Source organism: Phocoena phocoena, chromosome X (genome assembly GCF_963924675.1).
Source record: "Phocoena phocoena chromosome X, mPhoPho1.1, whole genome shotgun sequence".
In the NCBI taxonomy this organism is placed as follows: domain Eukaryota; kingdom Metazoa; phylum Chordata; class Mammalia; order Artiodactyla; family Phocoenidae; genus Phocoena; species Phocoena phocoena.
The window spans coordinates 90,370,272-90,391,561 of NC_089240.1; the positions used below are offsets into that span (position 1 = coordinate 90,370,272).

Sequence of the window (21,290 nt, forward strand, 5' to 3'; positions counted from 1 at the left end):
CATAAAGGAGATAGAGAAACTGAGATTTTCATTAAAACAAATACTAAGAAGTCTTCATGCCCAAATGAGTTAAATGAAAACTTATTTTTGTTACTTTTTCAAAAACTGATCTCCATTACCCCCTCTAAGTAACAAGCTACTTGCATCAAATCCATGTGACAAGTGGGTCAGGTATGATATGAAGACATGATACGCGTGGGTACATAACACAGTAATGTTTGGCTCAGAACATATAATGTTCTGGGCTCCAGAAGCTCAAATCAGATCTCAAATAAGACCCTATTCCAATGAAAAAACAAAACAGGGCAAAACTGCCCCAAACAAAAACCCAAAATTCTATACCATAAAATTAACATTTTAAAGATAAAGATAGTCAAATTCTTTCTGGTGTATACTTTTAAATTCTAAATTATGGGGTGGAAGTACACTGGGGTAGGAGATTCCCCAAATTAGAATAAGGAGAAAGGACAAGAGGAGAGAAGAAGCCTTTGCTAACTGAACTGAGGAATAAATAAGTCAGCATCAGTAATCTTTTCCCTCAGTGACTTTAGGGGAAATTTTATTAGAAGTTTCATTTTACTCATGCCTAGAGTGAATTCGTTTAGCCCAAATTCTAATAGGGAAAGGTAACCAGTTTAATGGGAAGGGAAGTTGAGAAGAGCTCAGGTACATACAAAATGCATGCATAGGAGGTACCCTGGTAGAAACCCACAGAAGAAAGAAGCTGGAGGTAGAAATGTGGTATATCCTGAGACAGTATGTAGTTGAAAGGCACTTTAGACTGGCTCTGTTAAAACTATGGCACTAAGATCCTAGCTACATACAGTGATATTATAACTCATTTACCTACAGATGCTAACAATGTTAGCTCTGGCTTTGTTAAGTTGGGTTTGTTTAGGGCTTTAAAAAAACCTTTCACAGTAGCCAAGGGTTGTGTTCTTCAAAAGGAGAAAATCAATCTGCTTATGAGTAACAACCATATGGCTATTTAAAAAGGGAACGGCATTTTCTAATTTTTGGTCAGGGGAATAAAGACAAAGTAAGCTAGATAATGACTTTGATAAAGCAAACAGAGTGTGAACATGTTTCTTGGGCCAAGAGCTGAGCTTATTACTAGAAAATAAATTACAAGAGCAATTCTTCATAACTGCTTATGAGCTCTCACCCTTTCAAAGACGTTTTTGACCCCAAAATCCATCAACAAAGATGGACCTAATTTCCAAAGCTCATCTTAAGATTTCCTCAAGTGTCTGAAATCCATTCCCAGGGCAATGGGGTGGGGTGGAGGGTAGAAGTGAAAATGAGTAATTACTTCTCTGAGTGGCTGCCAATATGAGAAGTACCAAGAAATCCATGTCAAATCTGTTGAAGATTTATCTCACCCTAGAAAATCAACTTTTAATTTCCAATCTCCTAACTTTTATCAACATAAGTCTGGACTTGTTACAGCAAAAATCATAGTATGTCCAAAAAATGAACAAGTTCTAGTCAACATTTTGCTTATTTCAATCAATGTAATATATATATAACAAAATTCCAGTACAAACCAAACAGTGTGAATCATTCCTTATAGCAGAGATTCTCAAACCTAGCTATTCATTTAAATAAATAAATATTTCTTATTAAAAAAAGAGATTTCAGATTCTACTGAACCAGAATCTCTAGTCTCAGGATACTGTATTATTTTAATAATTTCCTGTTGATTTCTGATAAAATTGGCACACAGATTGGCATTCAAGAAATACCTCCTTAGATATACCTAAAATAGGGTTTGTACTATAACACGTATTTTTGAATTGGAAAAGGAAAGGTTTCTGTTTTTCTGTGCCAACTTGGAAATCTAATCCTGAAACAAAGAGGTCAGCTTCATGTCGTTGTAAGGATACTGTGAAGGTAGGTTTATATATATCATATCCTACATTGGCCAGGCTCTTGGCAATCATCTGGGTAGTCACCTTCTTTTGACGCAGAAAAATTTTCATTCGTGGCTTCATATATAGAATGCCACAAAATGCCTATGGAACAGTGAAGGGAAAGTTATTACACAATATTGCCAATTCTACTGACATCCCTGTTGCTACCATCTACTGACTCTGCTAGCAACTGAGATCTAATCTGGACAAATACTTGACTCAGTTTCTATACCTCGTTATTCTAAATCAACTACCACACTAAGTGCTGCTGACTATATTAGCTACATTGTTTCAGTGGAGACAGTGAAAAGGAATCCTAGCATAGGGTCAAAAGGTTGTCATCTTTATATAACTAAAGTGAGATCTTGTATTATAATATTTTCATGTTACAGGATATCTTACCTCTCATTGTTGAAGAAAAACCACTCTTACTCACCCGTAAAGAATACTCTGTTTCTGGCAGCTCAGAAGTAATGCCACCAGTCTCTTTTTCTTCTGTGCCAAAGTCTGATACCAGGATATCATACTGATCTGTATCAAAGTCCAACTCAGACTTTCCATCTTTATTTCTGGGTAAAAGAGACAAGTACCAATCTAACAAAAACTGGCTCCAAAGGACAAAAATGCACTAGGAACCCAAGAGAAAAGAAACAACATGAGCCAAAACTCAGATACCTATTTCTTTCCCTGACTACCAATTCAAAGGAACTACACACTACTTGCTTTGAAGATCACACAGTATTTAAGGGCCTTTCCAGCCTAAACAAATCTACTAAGTTTCATAGAGACGTGATACAAAGCACAGAAGGAAAGAAAACAAAGGAAGGTGGGAATGTCTGTGATCCGATAAATCAAATGGATGCCAGCTATCCTCGAGGCAGGATCTGAAAACAGATCCCAACTTTCTGGGTATTGTTCGGTAGGTCATTCAACATCATTTCCCCCAAATGAATAGATAGATGAATCAAAACCTACTCTTTCTAACTTTAGCAATAGTATAAGGACTACTAAGATTTCCCCAGAACTAATTCTATTTCTTAGAAGGACAAAAAAAGGTTGCGACAGGAACAGCATATACTTGTTAGTCTTCTAGAATTATCATTTAAATATAATAGTACTCATATTGTTTTCCTTAGGACCATTTCTTCTTCTCATAATCCCTTTGGGTCACCTAAATATGGTCCATTCCAAGACCCTGGGCTACATCACTAAAAACTGACAGGGAAAAAAAGGCAAGACCTATCTTTGTTACTGGAAAAAATGCAAAACAAATGATGCGTTACAGAGAAAAAATACATATCAGAACAATGGTCCCCCAAATTTGTTCTGTGGGACAGCAGTCCCCCAAGATACTCTTAAATAAGAAATAAAGAGATAAATAAAGCCTGTATAATCAAATAAAATTGAGAAACAATTCCTGGCGGCCAGAGCCACCTCAAGCTCTAGGGATACCTCCCACATACTGGAGGTTTCAGAAGCTCAGAGCTGCTGTGTTGAAAATGTAGCTCCTTCTTCAGGGCTGAACCAGAGCCACTATGATACGTATCCTGTCTAAAGCTCATGTCACTATAATAGTATATCCTGTATTTTGCAGGATAATCCTGACTCTTGCTACCCCACCCCACTCTAACGCATGTACTCTGAGGAGATTCCCTGTCCTCTCTGGTGCTCACCATTCACCATCCAAGGAAAGGAGGTCTGGAGAAACATTTTTTCTGAAATTGGGAAACACTGCATTCTACATTGCTCTCTTAAACGTTTTCAATGTATTTTGAAATAACATTAGCATATTAAAGCCTCGGAGAAGTCCTGCAATAAAGCAACATGGTAAGCTTTGTTTAAGCCAGCTTTTTCCAAAGTTCCTGGACCACAGAATCCTTTATTTATATAACACCTAGTACCATATAACTGAGAAACAACATACAAAGAAAAAGTCTGCTTATTGTGTTTAAATCACTGGAAATGGCTCATGAAAATGATCCTTTATAATATAAATTATATTACTCGAGGTTTTCGCAGTAGGACACAGAGAGATGTAAATTACCTTACTTTTTTTTCTTTTTAATGGAAAGTACTTTCTATAAAAACCAGCATGGTTTTTATCTAAGTTTTACCCAACTAAGAAATGAGGCAAAATACTTGACCTATGGAGAAAAAAGAAGAATGAATATATCTGCTCCTCTGTTCTATTAAACATAAGAGTAACACCTCTATTTTATATTAAAGATTTTTAGGTTTCAGTGGACACTGTGTTCCACTTAACATGACAAAGTTAAACAAATGACATACCCCAAAGTATTTCTAGGTTATTTTATTAGCTCTAAATACATAACCTGAAGCCAGCTTCATTATAGTTCAAATGTATCTGCTTTGAAGATTTTTCCACTTCTAATCCAGCTACTCTGAAAACAGTAATACAGAGGTCCTTATTATTTATACAGAGGTCCTTATTAGTTAAAGATTGTGTTGTGCTTTGTTACCCTAATTTCTCCTTCTCTTACTTCATTTTCACTGCAAATAGGTAAAATAACTATCATTGACCTATCTCAAAACAGTGTCCGTGAATATAAAATAGATATTTATAATGGATTCTGAAGATTTTAGGATAATGTTGAACTATCTTGATGGTAATAGCTTCAGGATATGTATGTAGGTCTCCACCTTATCAAGCTCCACGTTTTACCAATAAGAAGCACTGTCTCAAACAGAGCTGTGGTTCTAAGAAAGTTAAGGATAGGTGTGCAATGATACAGAAACATGTATCAAAATTTATCTACTCTGCTTCTCTAGAGCGATTTATTAAAATATGCTTCATCATACTGCTTTTGCTTATTAGAATCTATCACTCTTGGAATACTATACCTGCGGATGTTCCAAATGAGAACACGAGTGCCTTTTTTGCCTGGGATGGCATCAAACTGGGACAGCAGGTCATTTTCACTGTTGAAAATTGAATAGTTCAAGATGGCTTCTAGGCTGGGCAAGGAATCCTCAGTAATAATCATTTTTTGTAAAACCAAGTACAGTCAAAGAAAAATTAATATCTTAAGAGGATGCTATCAGTCAGGAAGATCTGCCTTTTGGGTTGCCAGTTTAGACAAAATATAGACATATAGATATAAAGCATGGGTGTTACTGCTACAGAAGAAAGGAAAGGGGGGAAACGCAGAAAGGTTGTAGAGACAAAAACCAAAATCAGTTACGCCTGCAGAATATAGCTTCAAAGATATAATGTAAATTAAGACATCCTATACTTAAGAAATAGTTCAAAGGCTGAATTTTTCAACTCTTTGGAAGCAATGAGTTCAAACTTTATTGCTATACTGCCTGCGTAAAGACACCTGGTGTCTAACAGAAATAATAGCTTGTCCAGGTATAGAAAAGTGAGCTATTCAGCTGTCAGATAAGCTGATAAATAGTATGTTTCTAGGAGAGTGACGCAAATGTAACTACCCTTAGGGGAAAAAAAAAAGAGAAGGCCCTAGGGAACTCTACCACAGGAGTGGTGGGAGTGGGGAGATAGTATATAGATCAAATCGCCTAACAGTGAAAACTGCAATATAATTCTAAGATTCTGTCAATGATCCATTTATTTTAAAAATATTTAATAGGGTAAAATTCCAGTTAAATTTAAGACACCTGAATACCTCTTTAAATATGAAAACTTTTGATAGCTGGATTCGACCTGTAGAAAGAGGTTTCTATCAGAATAGTCAGATAGGACTAATTTTTAACTAATATTTTCCATTTCCAGAAAGGATATTGTTTTGCTGGTTGAATGGAACAATTGGTACAATAACTGCTTGGGCCTGGACACATTCCAGATAGGTCTGTGATAGGAGTCCAACAGTGAGAGTACCCCCATTCTTGGTGAAGACGAGAGCGTCCTTTCCTAGTCGCATGGAGCCTGACTTGAAACCATTACCAAAGACCCCGATGGGACACTGGCTCTTCTTTATTACTTTGTCTGTAAAGCCAAAGCTGTAATTACACAAGAAAAAAGAAATCAGAAAGGTAAAAAGCATCCTAAGATAGGTAGGCAGAATGTCTGGCTTTCAAATGAAGAACACTTATAAAAAGTCCTTCCTTTTTTCTTCCTTTCGGTATTTCTGGGCAAAATTATTAAGTTAAAAACATAGGAAATAACTACAGGGTAATGGGACTGATTTTCCTGTGTGGTCTGTGTGTACATAAACGCTTCTGCTACATTAGAGTCACACTTTATAAAATGTAAAGGCGGCCTCTTTTCGCTCACAGAGAGAGCGGGAGAAGGCCATGGGGCAGCTGCCTTTCTTGTCTAGATAAAATAGCTGTGATTGCTAATAAAGTTAGGGGAAGATGAAAAGGGTGGTTATCTCAGAGTACACCCTAGAGAGGGTAACAAGAGTACCAGATAACTGGCACTAGCACTAGTTAGAGGTACTAGGCTAGGCATCCCTAACCTGGTCATATCACTCTCTAGAAATCTGAAAGTCAGAGGTTATATATCTTGACAATTTCAACTATTCACTCAAAGGATAACACTTCCAGTTCTTACCCTCTGCTCCATCTGCTGGGACAGTTCATTGGAATGTGGCCAAGGGATAAAAATAGGTAGTTCTGCCTGTGAATATCAGCAAACAGCTGCAGTATAAAGTCTCCCTTGTTTTATTAAGGGCCTTTCACCGAGCCACCTCAACAATCTCTGTAGCCCCTTATGATCAGCTTAATCTGGGAGCCAGATCCTTTCCCTTTCTTATATTTTCCATTCAAACACACAACAAAATGACGGAACCAAAAAAAAAAATTAAAGATATGAAATCTAGAAAATGATTATTTTCTTCATGTATCTTCTCTCATTACAAATGAAACTAATTTTTAAAGGATTAGTTCTCTCTAGATGGACTAAGTTTACAATGTTGTACACTACCATTCATTCAATAAATATTTACTGAGTACCTACTATGTGCTGTGCATCATGCTAAGCACTGGAGACACAACTGTTAGTAAGAGACATGGTTCTTGCCCTCATGGTTTACAGTCTAAGGAAGGATTTCGTATATTACAGATTAGATGCTTCTCCAACATCAATAAAATAGATGTTCTACCTGCCATGGCTGAGCAGCTTGGCCTTGGCTCTTATTCTTTTAATTGGGTTGAGGTGCCTGATTTCAACTTCCTGGAGGCCAGGGTTTGTGTTCACTTCCTGAGGAAGGGGGACCACCTTTTAATTTTCTATTTCAGAGTGTTAAACGATAACATCATTGTGTCCCTCTAGAGTAGACACTTTATAGGAGCTTTGTGTATCCAACAAATAAATCCTACCACATAAAAAGGTAATTTCTAGGAGAGTAGTTCCTTTGAAAATACCAAAAGAGCATTGAGCTTCTGCAGTCTATGGGTCTTAGCATTCCAGGAAGTAAACTTAAAGAAGTTGGTAAGATTCAGGCATTCCTTTCCCTCCTGTGGAAGAATTACCTAAAAACGATAGGGTCGTTAGGAGGGTTAAATGATACACTGTATGTACAATATATTACAACTTATAAAGTAGCATTCAAACTTTAATTTTAAACTAACTCTAGAAGTCATTCTGAGAATTGTCATGTGCTATCCTCTACCTCTACTTGAGATCTAATGTCATATCTAAAACTCAGGGCTCTTCATAAACAGTAATGTTACCTACCATGTGAAATGGATCTATAAGGTTATTTGGACTTAAACCTACTCTAATGCCACCAAAGCTTCAATTAGGTGCTCAAGGAGAAGTGGTGAAAATAGGGAGACTATATTACTCCCTGAATTTCCTTACCTTTCCGGCCTGTTCTGCCATCTAGCGTCTCTTTTTTCCTTTGTAACTATAAACTTTCATTGTGTTATGGTTTGGGGAGACTAAATGACTATACAAGGTTGAGAAGATAAGTAGTGGGGCAGGGCCAGAACCAGAAATGGAAAAGGATGAGAATAATGAGATGAGAGGAGCTGGAAGCTCAGTATGTTGGTGTTGTTATGTTACCCTTAACTCTTCCCGTGTGTTCTCTTATTCCACTTGCATTCCCATATTAGGTATTCTATTTAACTGAAAATCGCAGAATAGATGCCAGATACCAATCAAATAACTACCTAATATAAAAGCCTTCACAATAAATAACAGAATGGTAGGAACATATCTTATATAATTTGGTTAGACAGGTGGCTTCTCTTCATTAAGTAAGTCCTATTCTATCCTCTCGTGTAATAGATAACGGTGTTTACACACCAAGGGGGCTCTTTGAGTGGAATCCAGGAAAATAGCAGCTTGCTCCCAAGTTCCTTAAAATGTCATGATTCTAGAATCTAGAGGGGTAAATTTAAATTGGGACTCTGACCCATGAAAAAAAAAAACCTTAGCAAATTCATGGACATACAAGGGCAGGTACTGCTGCTCCCTAAATATACTAGTGATGTAATATGTCGTATAAAATAATGAAAGAATGCTAAGCACACTGTTATTCTCTGGCTGTTGTTTTAGAAGAACAGACCTACTAGGAAATGCACTTCTGATCAGAGGTAGCAAATACCTTCAATCCATGGATCTGTGGCTGCTTTTAATCCTTGACCTTTAAGAGAGGTTTTCCAACTTGCTGAAAAAGGCAGCTGAATATATAGACTAGTTGGTTCACACACTATCCCCATAAGCTAAAGAGAATTAATTATGGACCTTACAGGAATTTAATGATAGGCTTTTTCTTTTTAACTTGATTTTCATGGGATTCTGCATTTATGGGAGAAACTGCTGTTTCAGTTACATAACTATTTTATTAGCCTGAAAATATAAGAGGAGCATAAAAAGTTGGAAAATGTGAATAAGCTTATAACAAATGTTACAGGTCAAATGGAATTTCTGTAGGCTTAATAATTTTGCATAGTTACCTATTATTTTTTTCCAAATACAAAAATAATATGCCTCCAAACCACAAACAGAAAAATTAATATATTTAATAATAATTTTCAAAGTTACCTCTAAAGTTCAACTATTTTAAAACAAATTGTGGTAAGTGGAATCCCTGGCTGGAAGTTAGAATTGGACTAAATAATCTTTTTGAAATAAATGGGACCTTCTAACAGCTTCAAGTTTATTTTAAGATATGATCAGAAATAAAATCCAACACATATAACCATACATAATCCAGGACTCATTTAAAAAATTCTCTAAAATTGAACAGACTTGTCGCTGCCAAGGGAGTGAGGGGTAGGGAAGTATTGGGAGTTTGGGATTAGCAGATGCAAACTATTATATATAGAACGGATGGACAAGGTCCTACTGTATAGCACAGGGAACTATATCAATACCCTGTGATAAACCATCATGGAAAAGAATATGAAAAAGAATATATATATATATGTATAACTGAGTCACTTTGCTGTACAGCAGAAATTAACACATTATAAATCAACTATACTTCAACAAAGTTTTTAAAAATTCTCTGAAATTAATTTTCAAATATAAGGAACAACGGCCCAGCTTAAATTAGTGGGAAACATATTTGGCATGATAATGCCAAAAAACCCTATGGCTACTGTAGTTCCTGCCTGAGTTTTGGGACCAAAACATCCTTCATATCTGAACTCAAATGTCATTTCTTCATGATAGCCTTTTTTTTTTAAACATCTTTATTGGAGTATAATTGCTTTACAGTGGTGTGTTAGTTTCTGCTTTATAACGAAGTGGATCAGCTATACATATACCTATATCCCCATATCGCCTCCCTCTTGCGTCTCCCTCCCACCCTCCCTATCCCACGCCTCTAGGTGGTCACAGAGGTCCGAGCTGCATGGTAGCCTTTTATGATTCCACAGACTAGATTAGATCCCTCGGCTATATACCCTCATAGAAACTATACTCTTCCTTCATAGCACTTACCACTAGTGGAATAACCTATGCAGTTGTATTACTAGTCAATTATTTTATATCTTTCTCATTAAACTACCAGCCCCTTGGCAATAAGGATCATGTCTGTCTGGTTCACCATTTATCTCCAGTGACTCTCACAAAAGTGCTCAGTAAAAATTTGTTGAAAGAATCTGGAACAAAAGTTGCTGCAATTATTTCGAAACCATCCTCCTCCTTCCTCTTGCCTTGTAATTGTAAGCACCAAGTCTCACAGATGTAGTTCTACAGACAAAATAGAAGGTAGTAAGATTTGTCGGGCCCAGTATTTGACACCCATGTCACCGGGATAAGGTGTGGGGGGAAGGAACCAATAAGAGGATAAGTGATTTTAGAAAAAAAACTAGTATATACAGAATTAGACACATAAATATTTTGGTTCCATCCCATCTAAAATCCTCTTTTTCTTTATATAAAATATTAATTTTAGGAGATAAAAGTGAGGCTATAAGTTTAAACATAGGGCCAACTCCATACCTTCATCAACATACTGGCCGCATTCTTATCTCACTTCTAGAAGCTTTCCTCAGATATTCTTCTAATTATAAGGATCTGAGACGTAAGGTACACAGATTGCTGAGTGGTAAAACATAACCAAATTTATAATTGGTTATGTCCAAATTTCACTTCTTTTCTTTGGTGGATCAAAGGGATTTCCCTACAAACAGGGTTATAGAATTAGAATACCTTCAAAGAGAACTACAACCAAATGATTTTTTTCCGTTTTTATAGTTCAGAGCCCTTTCCCTCCTCCACAGAACCCCTCCACTGGTACTCATGCTTCACACGCTAGTTCAGGAAGCCTCATGGAGAGTAATCAACCTCATCTGCTAAAAAAAGGAAGAGAGAAGGAAGGAGTTGAGGAAACACTCATCTTTTACTGAGTGATATGTGAAGATGATAAAGTACAAACTTACATTCTTAACTACAAACTTTTTAAAGTAATTAAATGAACTGACAGTGGCAAGAGAAATCTGTTATCACCAGCTTCAGCAGTTAGAAAAGAGAATTTCTAACCTTGTAATTCTACTGCAAAACTTTCAAAGACTATGTCTATTTATCTTTCGTGGGGCTTGATTATACCCAGGCATGTTCATGGTTCAATCCATAAATTGTTCCAACGCCAATACTCCTGACCTAAGAGTGAATTTAAGTTAATATAAGTTTGCGAAGGTCTTAGACCAGTGAAGACCTCCAGGTTTTTACCCATGCTGTTCTTTTTGCGGGGACTCTCATCCCTTGTCCCCCTGCTTCTTTACCTCATTGAATTCTACTACTCACCCCTTAGATCTCAGCTTAAATATCACTTAATCTAAGAGGTTTGCCTGACCTCCTGGATCAGATTGGGCTCCCCTGATGAGTTATCTCATTGCATCCTATAATTTTCTATCATTTTTTGTTATGATTATTGCTTGACTGTCTGAATTGCCAGCTAGACTCTAAGTTCTGTGAGGGCAAGAAGAGTGACTATTTCATAACCTGTGTCCTGGCACATAACAGCAGCTCAATAAATATTTGTTGAATGAATAAAGGGAAAGGAAAATTATTAAGCCTTAAATAGAGTTCATGAACTCAAGACAAGAGAAAAAGAATGAAGACATCTTTACCTGAGCATTCGGTGTAGTTTATGAGGTGTCATCCCACATCCATCATCAGTAAAGGTCAAACAAGATTTATTCTTGACCTCCTCAACATCTATGAAGACCGTCCTGGCGGATACATCTGGATCTACAGCATTATCTGCAAAAGGTAGAAATCTGTGATATTAGATCTCTTTTTCTAATATTCTATTAAAATCTCTAGTTCAGTGCCCCTAAGGCATAGAAACTGTCCTTTATTCCCTTCATGTGAATGTCCCAGAAGGGAGCAGGGAGCATTAATGGTATAGGGAAAAATAGGTATGATGGCAGATGGATTTATGAAGCTGATTTCTAGATTTCATATGATGACTGATGTGCAATCTGCTTTCTCTCTTCAAACTTCAGAGACTGTGGGAAAAATAACTCCTCCATATACCAAGCATTTTGCTCCATTTTCGTCTTATCACTTCTTGTCTTTTCAGCCACTTTACTGCTCACAAACGTATACAATAAGGGGTGATTATGGAGAAGAGTTGAATCTGCAACTTTGGTACAAATAGATACATACCACACGCGTTAGAGTTTATTGTGAAGATTTTATTTTTTACTTTCTTTTTACATCACCTCCTCCATTGAAGAACACAGATATTATCACCATCCTTGTTTATAGCCTAAGAGGCAATGAAAGAGCTACAGGTTAAAAACCAAAACACTAACTGCCTGCCTAAATCCCAATGATCGTAGTAAGCATGCTTAGAGGAGTGATTCTGCTTAGGCATTCTGTAATAGTCTTGAAGGTGAGGCTGTTTACCCTCATTAAATGGAGAACATAGAATTAAAGTAGGAAATATAAATACAGAAAGTTTCATGATTCTTTCTGAGTTAGGTCTTCACAATAGGTTAATTATTTAAGACTCCAAAGACATCCAATAGAGCCATATTCTAACATATGTGCCATGTCTACAACCCCAGGGGGTGCCATTGTCTAATAGCCGCATCTTTTTGCCACAGGTGCCAGTTTACATAATTGTCAGTCACTAACACATGTGGTACAAAAGTCTCATTAGGGCTCACTGGCCCAAGTGGGAGGGCAGTTTGTGCAATCTGTTGGATAGGGTTCCTTAAGCACTCCTGTCTTTACTAGCTGTTTAATCAAGACAAAGACCTTCCCTTCAACCTGTTCCCCTTTCCCTGGGATCCTACACTGATTTACTAATACCATGTGGCTGGGCTGAGAGATCCGGGTAGGGTTCTGGTTGTGTACTCGTCCCACTACCAATGTTCAGATCACGGCATTTCTCTACTGGGAACATCCCTTACAAGCAAGAGAAGTATCGCACATATTCAAAATATCAGTTTTTATAACACGATTAACAGTATCAGTTACAACCACTTAAATGTGTGGAATGTCCATCAAATAAGACAGATTAATTTCAAGGGCCACAATGGTGTTGCCAGAGTCACTGATAAAGCTGTCACCAAAAAGTCTTAACAGCAGAAAGGCATCACCGATAGCCCCAGAAGGGGGTTAAAAGGTCTGATATAGTCAATCTTTAAGGACTAGGTGGTGCCAAGCCTTGTGGCACGTGGTAAATCGAGTGGGTCAACTTTTGGCAGGAATTTTAAGTCTGACATGCGATAGTGGCTTTATCAGAAATACAGTGTTTTACTTTGTAATAAGAGGCGGCAGGTTTTTTTCTTTAACTGACAGGAGGATTCAGCATTGTGAAGCTGCCTACATTGTTCCAAGAAACTACTTGGCAAGCAGGCCCTGAATTGTTTTAGAACCTATCAATCACTCCTACTGGAAGAAAGCCAAGGCCATTGAGACTGATACCTTTAACTTGTCAACCAACAGGACATCATTTCTACTTTGGAAACTTTGGACATAGAGGAATCTTTTTCTAACACTCTATGAACATTCACAATTCAAACATATAATACATATCAATTCCAATTCTGCATTTATAAAACTGTACATTCAATGAACCAGCTTGCAGGCCTCTCACCAAAAAATCACTTTTATTTTTTCCCTTTTTACTGTAAATTTCACCCAAACTTTACTAGGTACTTTTTTACAGAAACATACCAAAGAGTTTTAATACAGGCATTTCAGGAGTTACAAGGTAACGGCCAGGAGCAGCTAGACCTTTTATCTCCTTGGCTGGAAGCGGGTGGAGTATGGGGGTGGCATGCCAGAGGCCAGGGTCAGCTGAAGCAGCAGGGAAAGAGAGATCAGCAGACAGGCCAGCAGCAGTAAGCACAGCTTTGCACTTACTTTCAGTTTTAAGTGGCCTTTCACTTGGCCTCAACAAATGAAATTGTAATAATAACAGATTGGCCTCAATAAATGAACTTATAATAATAAGGCACCAATCCGGTGGCTGGCTTCAATCTTACCTCTTTTAACCTTCCAAAAATTTATCAACACGTAGCATATGCTATCAAATCCTAGGGAATCTATCTTCTCCCATGGCCCAGCCCATCTAGCCTGTGAACAGGCAGGGCAGTGAGAGAACCCCTATTCCTCTCCCTTGGCCCACCACTTAGGTGAGAGGGTAACAGGGAAGACCCAAATCTGACTACATGTTGGATCTGTTTCTTTTACTTTAACCTTTGCTTTCCACTGCTTTTGTTCACTAAAAGGATACTGTCTATACACAATGGGCTGCCTGGGGAATCCTGCCTCTCTGCCTGAATGTTAAACCAACGTGCCTTTGTTCAGGGAAGCATCCTGACCCAGTCCACCTGTGGATGGCTGCAAGAAAGAAGAAATTAACACATCCCTTGCCCGAGACTGGCCATTCCAGAGGATATCTGCAAAACCTATGGCCTTTTCACTTTACCTCCTCATCTCCTCCCCCCTTCTGTTCTATAAAAGATACTGGCATCCAAACCCTGATAAGATGGTTCTTTTGACACCCTAGTCCGCCATCTTCTCAGTCGGCCGGCTTTCCAAATAAAGTCACATTCCTTGTCTCAACACCTCGTCTCCTGATTCACTGGCCTGTTGTGCGGCGAGCAGAGCGAGCTTGGACTTGGTAACAAGAGCTACACTACCAGGTCCTGGGATGTCTTTATTCCCTAACCTGGCCCACACAACCTCATGTGCTACCAGATCCCAGTAGTCTTATCTCTCGTAACCTGGCCCATGCTACCCTCAGTGGGAGGACTCTAACTTCCCTCACCCACCACTTAGGCAAGAGCATGAGAAACCAGACCCCAGGGACTCTATCTTATCCCCTAACCATCTGACCCCTGATCTTCTAAAAGAGCATTGTAACTGAAGCTTCATAGCTCATCATAACCCAGGAAGCAATGAGAAAGTGTCCCATGACAGAATCCTTGGAGAGACAGGATGGCGAGTGGGAGATGGCTTTGACGCAGCGCTTCCTCCCATGCCCTCCTGTTGCAGCGGAATAGCCTATGAGGATCCTGTAAGGTTGTCAGGGCCAAGCTGCAGCCCTACAGACATCCTGCAAGTATCTAAAACTGTTCTTGTCTAAAATTAAAGTCATCATCTTCTGATACAAGGCTATTCTTCTTCCTCTGTTTTCTCTCTCTCTCTCTCTCTCTCTCTCTCTCTCTCTCTCTCTCTCACACACACACACACACACACACACACACACACACACACAGTGTCAGCATTCAAATGACCACAAGTTTGAAATTTCAGTCATTTTTTGTCCTCCCTCTCTCTTACCCTATACATCCTTAGGCTCTCTTACACCTTGCTATTGAATATTACTATTCCCATTGACACTTTCTTAGTTTACAGAGTTTCTTCCCTCTCATCTGGATTATTTTGATAACCTCCTACCTCGTCTTTCAAAGCCACGTCGCTCTTTTCTCCAATTCATCTTATACAACGCTGCAAGATTAACTTTCCTGAAGCACAGCTCTGATCATGACATTCCCTTGCTCAGAAAACTTCAGATTAAAAGCTCAAATACCCAAGCCTCCCAGTCACATTTTGGTCCCAGCCCACCTTCCTAACTTCATTCCCCGCTTGGTACTTGGAGTAAAAATGTCTGTGTTTGAGTCCTGGGTCTGCCACTTACTAAACACATAATCTTGGAAAAGTCAATTAAATTCTCTGAGCCTCTGTATTCTTATCTGCAGGATGATAATAATAATAATGATGATGCCGTCTACCCCAAAAGGTATAGTTAAAAATGTATTTATGAAAGCTCTATGTAAACTCTCTAAGGACCTATAGCTTTGACTATTCATGAACTCCATGCTCCAATTAAACTCAACTACTCAGTATTCTTCATGCCTTTGTTCATGCAGTTGTTCCTTTTGCCTGGAATGCCCTCCCCTCCCCACACCCATATCCACATGTCCCAATCCTTCAAATCTCAGCTCAAATGTCACCTCTTCTCCAAAGCCTTTCCTAAACCTCCTCTTCCTGGTAAGCTGGAAGTCATCCCTCCTTCCTCTGAACTCCCACAGCACCCAATGTGTCTATCTTTGCTGATATATCACTTTCTATCTTGCAGTTATACAAAGAATAAACCTTCTGTACATGTTTTGTCTCCCCTACTAGAAGATGAACCTATGTTGTATTCATTTTTGTACCCACCACAGTGGCCTTGCCCACAGTGAGTGCTCAATACATATTTATCGAATGAACGGTTCACCAGAAAATTAATGCATAAGTGGAGGAGAAAACTATGAAGGAAAACCTAAAATGAAAGCTTCAGATTACCTGTTAACACTTTGCTCTCCCTTTTCCCTATTATTAATATGACCACAAATAGTTGTGATTTGGTTTTAATATCTCTGTGTTTGTATGTATGTGTGCAGGGATGTGTGCGTATGTATTGATATATAATACACATGTATACTTGCACTTATACGGGTCAGCTTAGGCTAGAATTAGGTTAATACTTAAGGCAAAAATCATATATATTCAAAATTACAAATGGAACACTTTTTAAATCACCCATAAAGTTCAGTACGCAGTACAGCATAAGTGCATATGGTTTTGCACAGTGCCACTGTGAGGGAACAACACATTTCTGGCTCTCATTTCCCACTAAGCAAATTGTTACTTTTTGTTACTTTTTCCTCTCTTTTTTTCTTTTTTGTAAGTTGCATGCACTTATATCGCATTCCACTATGAGTTTCCCTCAAGGCATGGTGCAAAACCTTAAAAATATAGTCCCTGTTCTCCAGGATTCAAAACGTGCCAATGTCACTTTTCCCCTTTCCCCTTCTAATGAACATACATATTGTGAGCATTCTGTGTTATGGTCAAACTAATCATCAAAGCTCCCCATCACCCTTCCAAATAACTCTCCTGACCATCTCCTCCTGCTGCCCACTGACTTCTCGCCCAAGGCAATCCACACTGCATGGCCACAGCGATTGCTTAAGTTGTAACTGGGGCTCATCTGGGGAGCTTTGAAACCATTTTCAAGATTTTGTTCTGTGCTATCTTGCCCCATAAACATCTCTCCCTAATTTCAGCTTTTGAAACATTTGCAATGTGCTGCATTTTGTCCAGGAATGTTTTTCTTCTTTGCTTTCCACACAGTATTTAGCACACTGCTGCAAAAGCTGGTGTACTTGGCTTCAAGGGATCAACTGAAAACGCTTTAAAAGCAAACATTGGTGGAGCGAGAGGTTAAGTGCTCAGTATTCATTCCAGCGGTGTGAGGGCGCTCGTGGACCGCGGACCCAGCCCTCCGCAGTCGCAGGGAGCCAAATGCACTCGTGTCATCTCCTAAGAGATGTCCCATCATTCCCAGACTCTCTGGTCCCAAAAGTTAAATAACTCCGTCTTCCAGACCTTTCTTCATGCCCCTTTGCTAGCTTGGCGTCCTCCGTCTGTCGCCGGCCCCCGTGGAGCCCAGCTGCCTCAGGGCCCGATATTTTTATGCATCTCCTTTTGATTATTAACTACGCTATCCTAAAGTGCCCGGAACATCACGAGCCAGAGAGAAAAACCACACTGGAGTCCTAACTCTTAGGACACACCTTGTTTCTTCAGCTTAATCCGCGGAACCTCGTCCCTGGCGACGGAGCCGGGGCCGGTCCCGACGCCCCCACCCCAGCCCCCGCCCGCCCCGCGCGGCTCCGCACATTCCTCTCGCGTCCGCGGCACCACGTTGGCACCGCTGCCTCGGGCGAACCCGGCCAGGCCCGCCCTCGCCACTCACCTAGCAGCTCCGCGATGGCACTGAAGGGTCGCGTGTGGCTGCTGGAGTTGCTCTGTAGGTAGCGGGGGCTCATCTGGGGGCGAGAGAAGGTCCAGTCCCGCGTGAGGCCTCGGCCCGCCGGGCCCTCCCCACGCGCCCCCCGCAGCCCCGGGACCCGCGCGCGCGTCCGCCCCCTCGGGCCCCCGACCTACCGTACTCAGGCGGATCCCAAAGGCCTGCGGGCCGCCGCCCGGCCGGGCCAGCGCGCTGCCCAGCGCGCCAGGGCCCGCGGGGGCCCCTCGGTACAGGAGCATTTTTTTGGCCGCCACGATACTCGTTTGCCGCCGCCGGACTCCTCGCCCGGCCGTCCCGGACTGGCCCTCGCTCGCTCCCGCTCGCAGCTGGCGGCGGCCGTCCGGGACTGGCCCTCGCTCGCTCCCACCCGCAGCTGGCGGAGGCGGGGCACGCTCCAGCCACCTGTCCGGGACGGGAGGGGTGAGGCCGGCAGCGCCGCGCGGTGGCCCCGCCCTGTCAGCACCTCTCCCGACCCGCGACTGCTGGGCCGGCCGCGGGGCCGTACAGAAATATGGCGACCTCCTGACAGCCGCTCCTTGATCCCCGCCCCTAATTAATTCTTGGCGTTTGCCATAGGCCAGGCCGCCGAGCGGGAAAGCGCGGGGGGAGGGGGCGGACGCGTGGGGAGGGGCGGGAATGAGGCGAGGGGAGGGAGAGGGTGCAGGGATTTCTGGAACAGAGTCCCAGTTCGGCGGTATGACTAACGGGCAGGATAAGACAAGTCTTACAAGTTCTAAAGACTATAGTTTTGCTATCTGGGGAGATAGCAGGCTCGCGTGATGGGCAAGCATTCGGACTATTTTGCCTCAAATGCCTCCAGAAACAGCCAGAACTTTCCAGAAGGCAATTGGCAAATCAACTTCAAAGCTTTGCAAGCGCGCAGGGAGGCTGTTTATAAAGGAGAAATTGGAATGCACTTAAATACCCCAAAGTAGGGAATGGGTTAGGTTATGCAGTTTCCATAAAATGGAATACTATGCAGTTCTTAAAGGCCGTATTTGTGGATGAAAATTTATTCATGTGGAAAATATTCATGAGGGAATTAAGGAAACAGGAGGTCACCACATATTGTGTAACGTGATACCTTTTTTATTGGAAAAACAAGTACATTTATACATACATATGTGCGCGTGCGCGCGCGCACACACACACACACACACACACACACACACACCCTACAATGAGAAACACCTGAAATGATACATTTCAAGATGATATCTCCAGGTCTGGAATTATGAATATTTTCCCTTTTTTTTTTTCTTGTTTGTATTTTCTAGTTTCTGTACTATTAAACATACACTTTGATTACAGAGAAGAGATTTTTATTTTTTTTTAAATATAATGTTCCCTGGTACAGATGAACCATTATTTGACCATTCCTCTGTGATATTTCATATTGTTTTCCATTTATTTATTTTTGGCCAATGAAAAAAGTGCTGCCTCAGACATCCTCATGTACAGATCATGAATTTCTGGTGCAATTATTTCTACAGAATATTGTTGTGTCTAATAGCATGTGTGTGATTTACTCTTAACGAATACTGTAAGATGGAGGCAACTCGCCCTCCCAGAAGCAGTTAGCGATTTTGCCACATTCATAGCACTACATGGCTTTGATCTTTCAACTTTCTGTCAATCTTTTGAATAAAAAATACTATCTCGGGCTTCCCTGGTGGCGCAGTGGTTGAGAGTCTGCCTGCCAATGCAGGGGACACGGGTTCGTGCCCCGGTCCGGGAAGATCCCACATGCCGCGGAGCGGCTGGGCCCGTGAGCCATGGCTGCTGAGCCTGCGCGTCCAGAGCCTGTGCTCCACAACGGGAGAGGCCACAGCAGTGAGAGGCCCGCCTACAGCAAAAAATAAATAAATATAAAAAAATACTATCTCCTTATTGTTCTAATTTGCATTTCCCTTTCAGTGTAGTTGAATACTTTCTCAAATGTTTATTGTATATTTATATCCTTTGAGCATTATTTCCCCCATTGGGTCCTTTGAATTTGTCTTTTTTTTTTTGGCGTCTTAAATATTTTTTTAAATACCCAAAAGTACAAAGAATGATAAAATGAATTCCCAGGTACTTATTACTCAAATTCAAAAACTGAATCACTTTGCTGTACACCTGAAACTAACACAACATTGTAAATCAACTATATTTCAATTAAAAAATTAAAAAAAACTATCAGAGCTTTTCTGTATCTGCTTTATAGATTCTTTTATTTTTTTATTTCTGTATTTTAGAGCAAATTTCAAACAGCATGTCATTTTACCCTATATACTTCATTGTCCTCTAAAAATATGGACATTTCTAAGATATTCAGCCACAATGCCACTTTTGCACTAAACAAAATTCATAACAGTTCTTTGATGTTCTCTAATACCCAGCCATAGTCTGATTTCCTCAATTATCTCAAAAAATGTCTTTTTACATTTGGTTTGTTTAAATCTAGATCCAAACAAGAGGTACACATTGTACTTGGTTATGTGTCTTAAATCTACTTTAATCTAAAACAGTCTCCCCTCTTTTTTTTCCTTCATTCTATTGAGTTGTTGAAGAAATCAAGTCCCTTGTACTGTTGAATGTCCTACATAATCATTTGTCTGTTTACTTATTTTTGTTGTTACTTAGGTTGCTCCTCTCATTAGAGGAATAAAGTTGACATAACTATAAACCAGAAGTTGGCTCTAAAGCCTTCAGTAGATTCCAGTACAAAGTTTTTTAAAACAGGAATGCTCAGAGATGGTGTTATGTACTTCCTATTGCAACACATCAGAAAGTACAGACTGTCTAACAGTCAGTGGTGTTCAGATTGATGAGTGGGTTCAAGCAGAGGCAGCTTGAACGGTCCATTATAAAGTTTCCCATCGATCTTTTACTTTGTAGTTTCATCAATTGATGTTCATTGCCTGAAAAAAATATTTTATTAGGGCTGCAAAACAATGATAAACTAATCTCATCATTTCTTGTAATTTATTAACTGTATCCCTCTGTACAGAATTTCTCCTCATCAACCATGGCTATTTGGTTACTCTGAAATACAATTCACATAGGAAGGGCAGGATAAATGCTTAATTCTTTACTTTTAATTGACAATTCTTAAAGAGTTGGTGCCTGTGTTGGATACTGTGATGTGCCAGCCCATCTCCCATTTCAATAAAGGACTTTTTGCCTGAGGTGCAGAGAGCACTGTTGGAAAGCTGCCTCTGTTAGCCCCTTCAGGGATTGCCGCAGGTACAGAGAGTTGCCTCACTCAAGGTCACAAAGTTTTCTGGGGCAGCGCACAGCAGTGACTGACCAAAGAAAGGCTACAGAGGCTTGACCATCTCAGCTCAACTTGGGATAATTCGGAAGGGTCATTGTAACTCCAGATCTCTCTGTGGGGTTAGGCCTACAGTGTAGCTCAACTTTCCCCTCTGCCCAGGACTGCTCCTTCCACAGGTGTTATTCCAAAAGACATCTCTTAATAGGCTTCTTGCATGCTACATTCTGTCATAGAGTTGCCTTCCTGGGGAACTCAGATTACGACACTTGAAACTGAGTGTTATCCGGGAAAGTCAGCACTTAGATGGGATTTGGGAGCTAGATCGTTCACTGCCCAGTTGGCAAGGAGGACCGCATCACAGAGGGGTAGGTGGATCACAGATAGCCCCCTGCCACAAGGTGGCAGTCCTAT

The 21,290-nt window shown here is 40.3% G+C and overlaps 1 protein-coding gene across 2 annotated transcripts in view; it reads right to left on the bottom strand.

Moving 5' to 3' along the window:
• The window catches only part of MORC4 (MORC family CW-type zinc finger 4), a 49,584-nt gene extending 31,725 nt beyond the window's left edge, over window positions 1–17,859 (bottom strand). For both annotated transcript variants that reach the window (XM_065900718.1, XM_065900719.1), the window contains exons 1-7: window positions 17,758–17,859; window positions 17,567–17,639; window positions 11,427–11,559; window positions 5,677–5,894; window positions 4,776–4,923; window positions 2,350–2,482; window positions 1,887–2,015 (exon numbers count right to left, since the gene is read on the bottom strand). In XM_065900718.1, the coding sequence (XP_065756790.1) occupies window positions 1,887–2,015; window positions 2,350–2,482; window positions 4,776–4,923; window positions 5,677–5,894; window positions 11,427–11,559; window positions 17,567–17,639; window positions 17,758–17,859 (936 nt within the window). The remainder of the gene's footprint in view (window positions 1–1,886; window positions 2,016–2,349; window positions 2,483–4,775; window positions 4,924–5,676; window positions 5,895–11,426; window positions 11,560–17,566; window positions 17,640–17,757) is intronic.
• Between the last annotated feature and the right edge of the window lie 3,431 nt (window positions 17,860–21,290).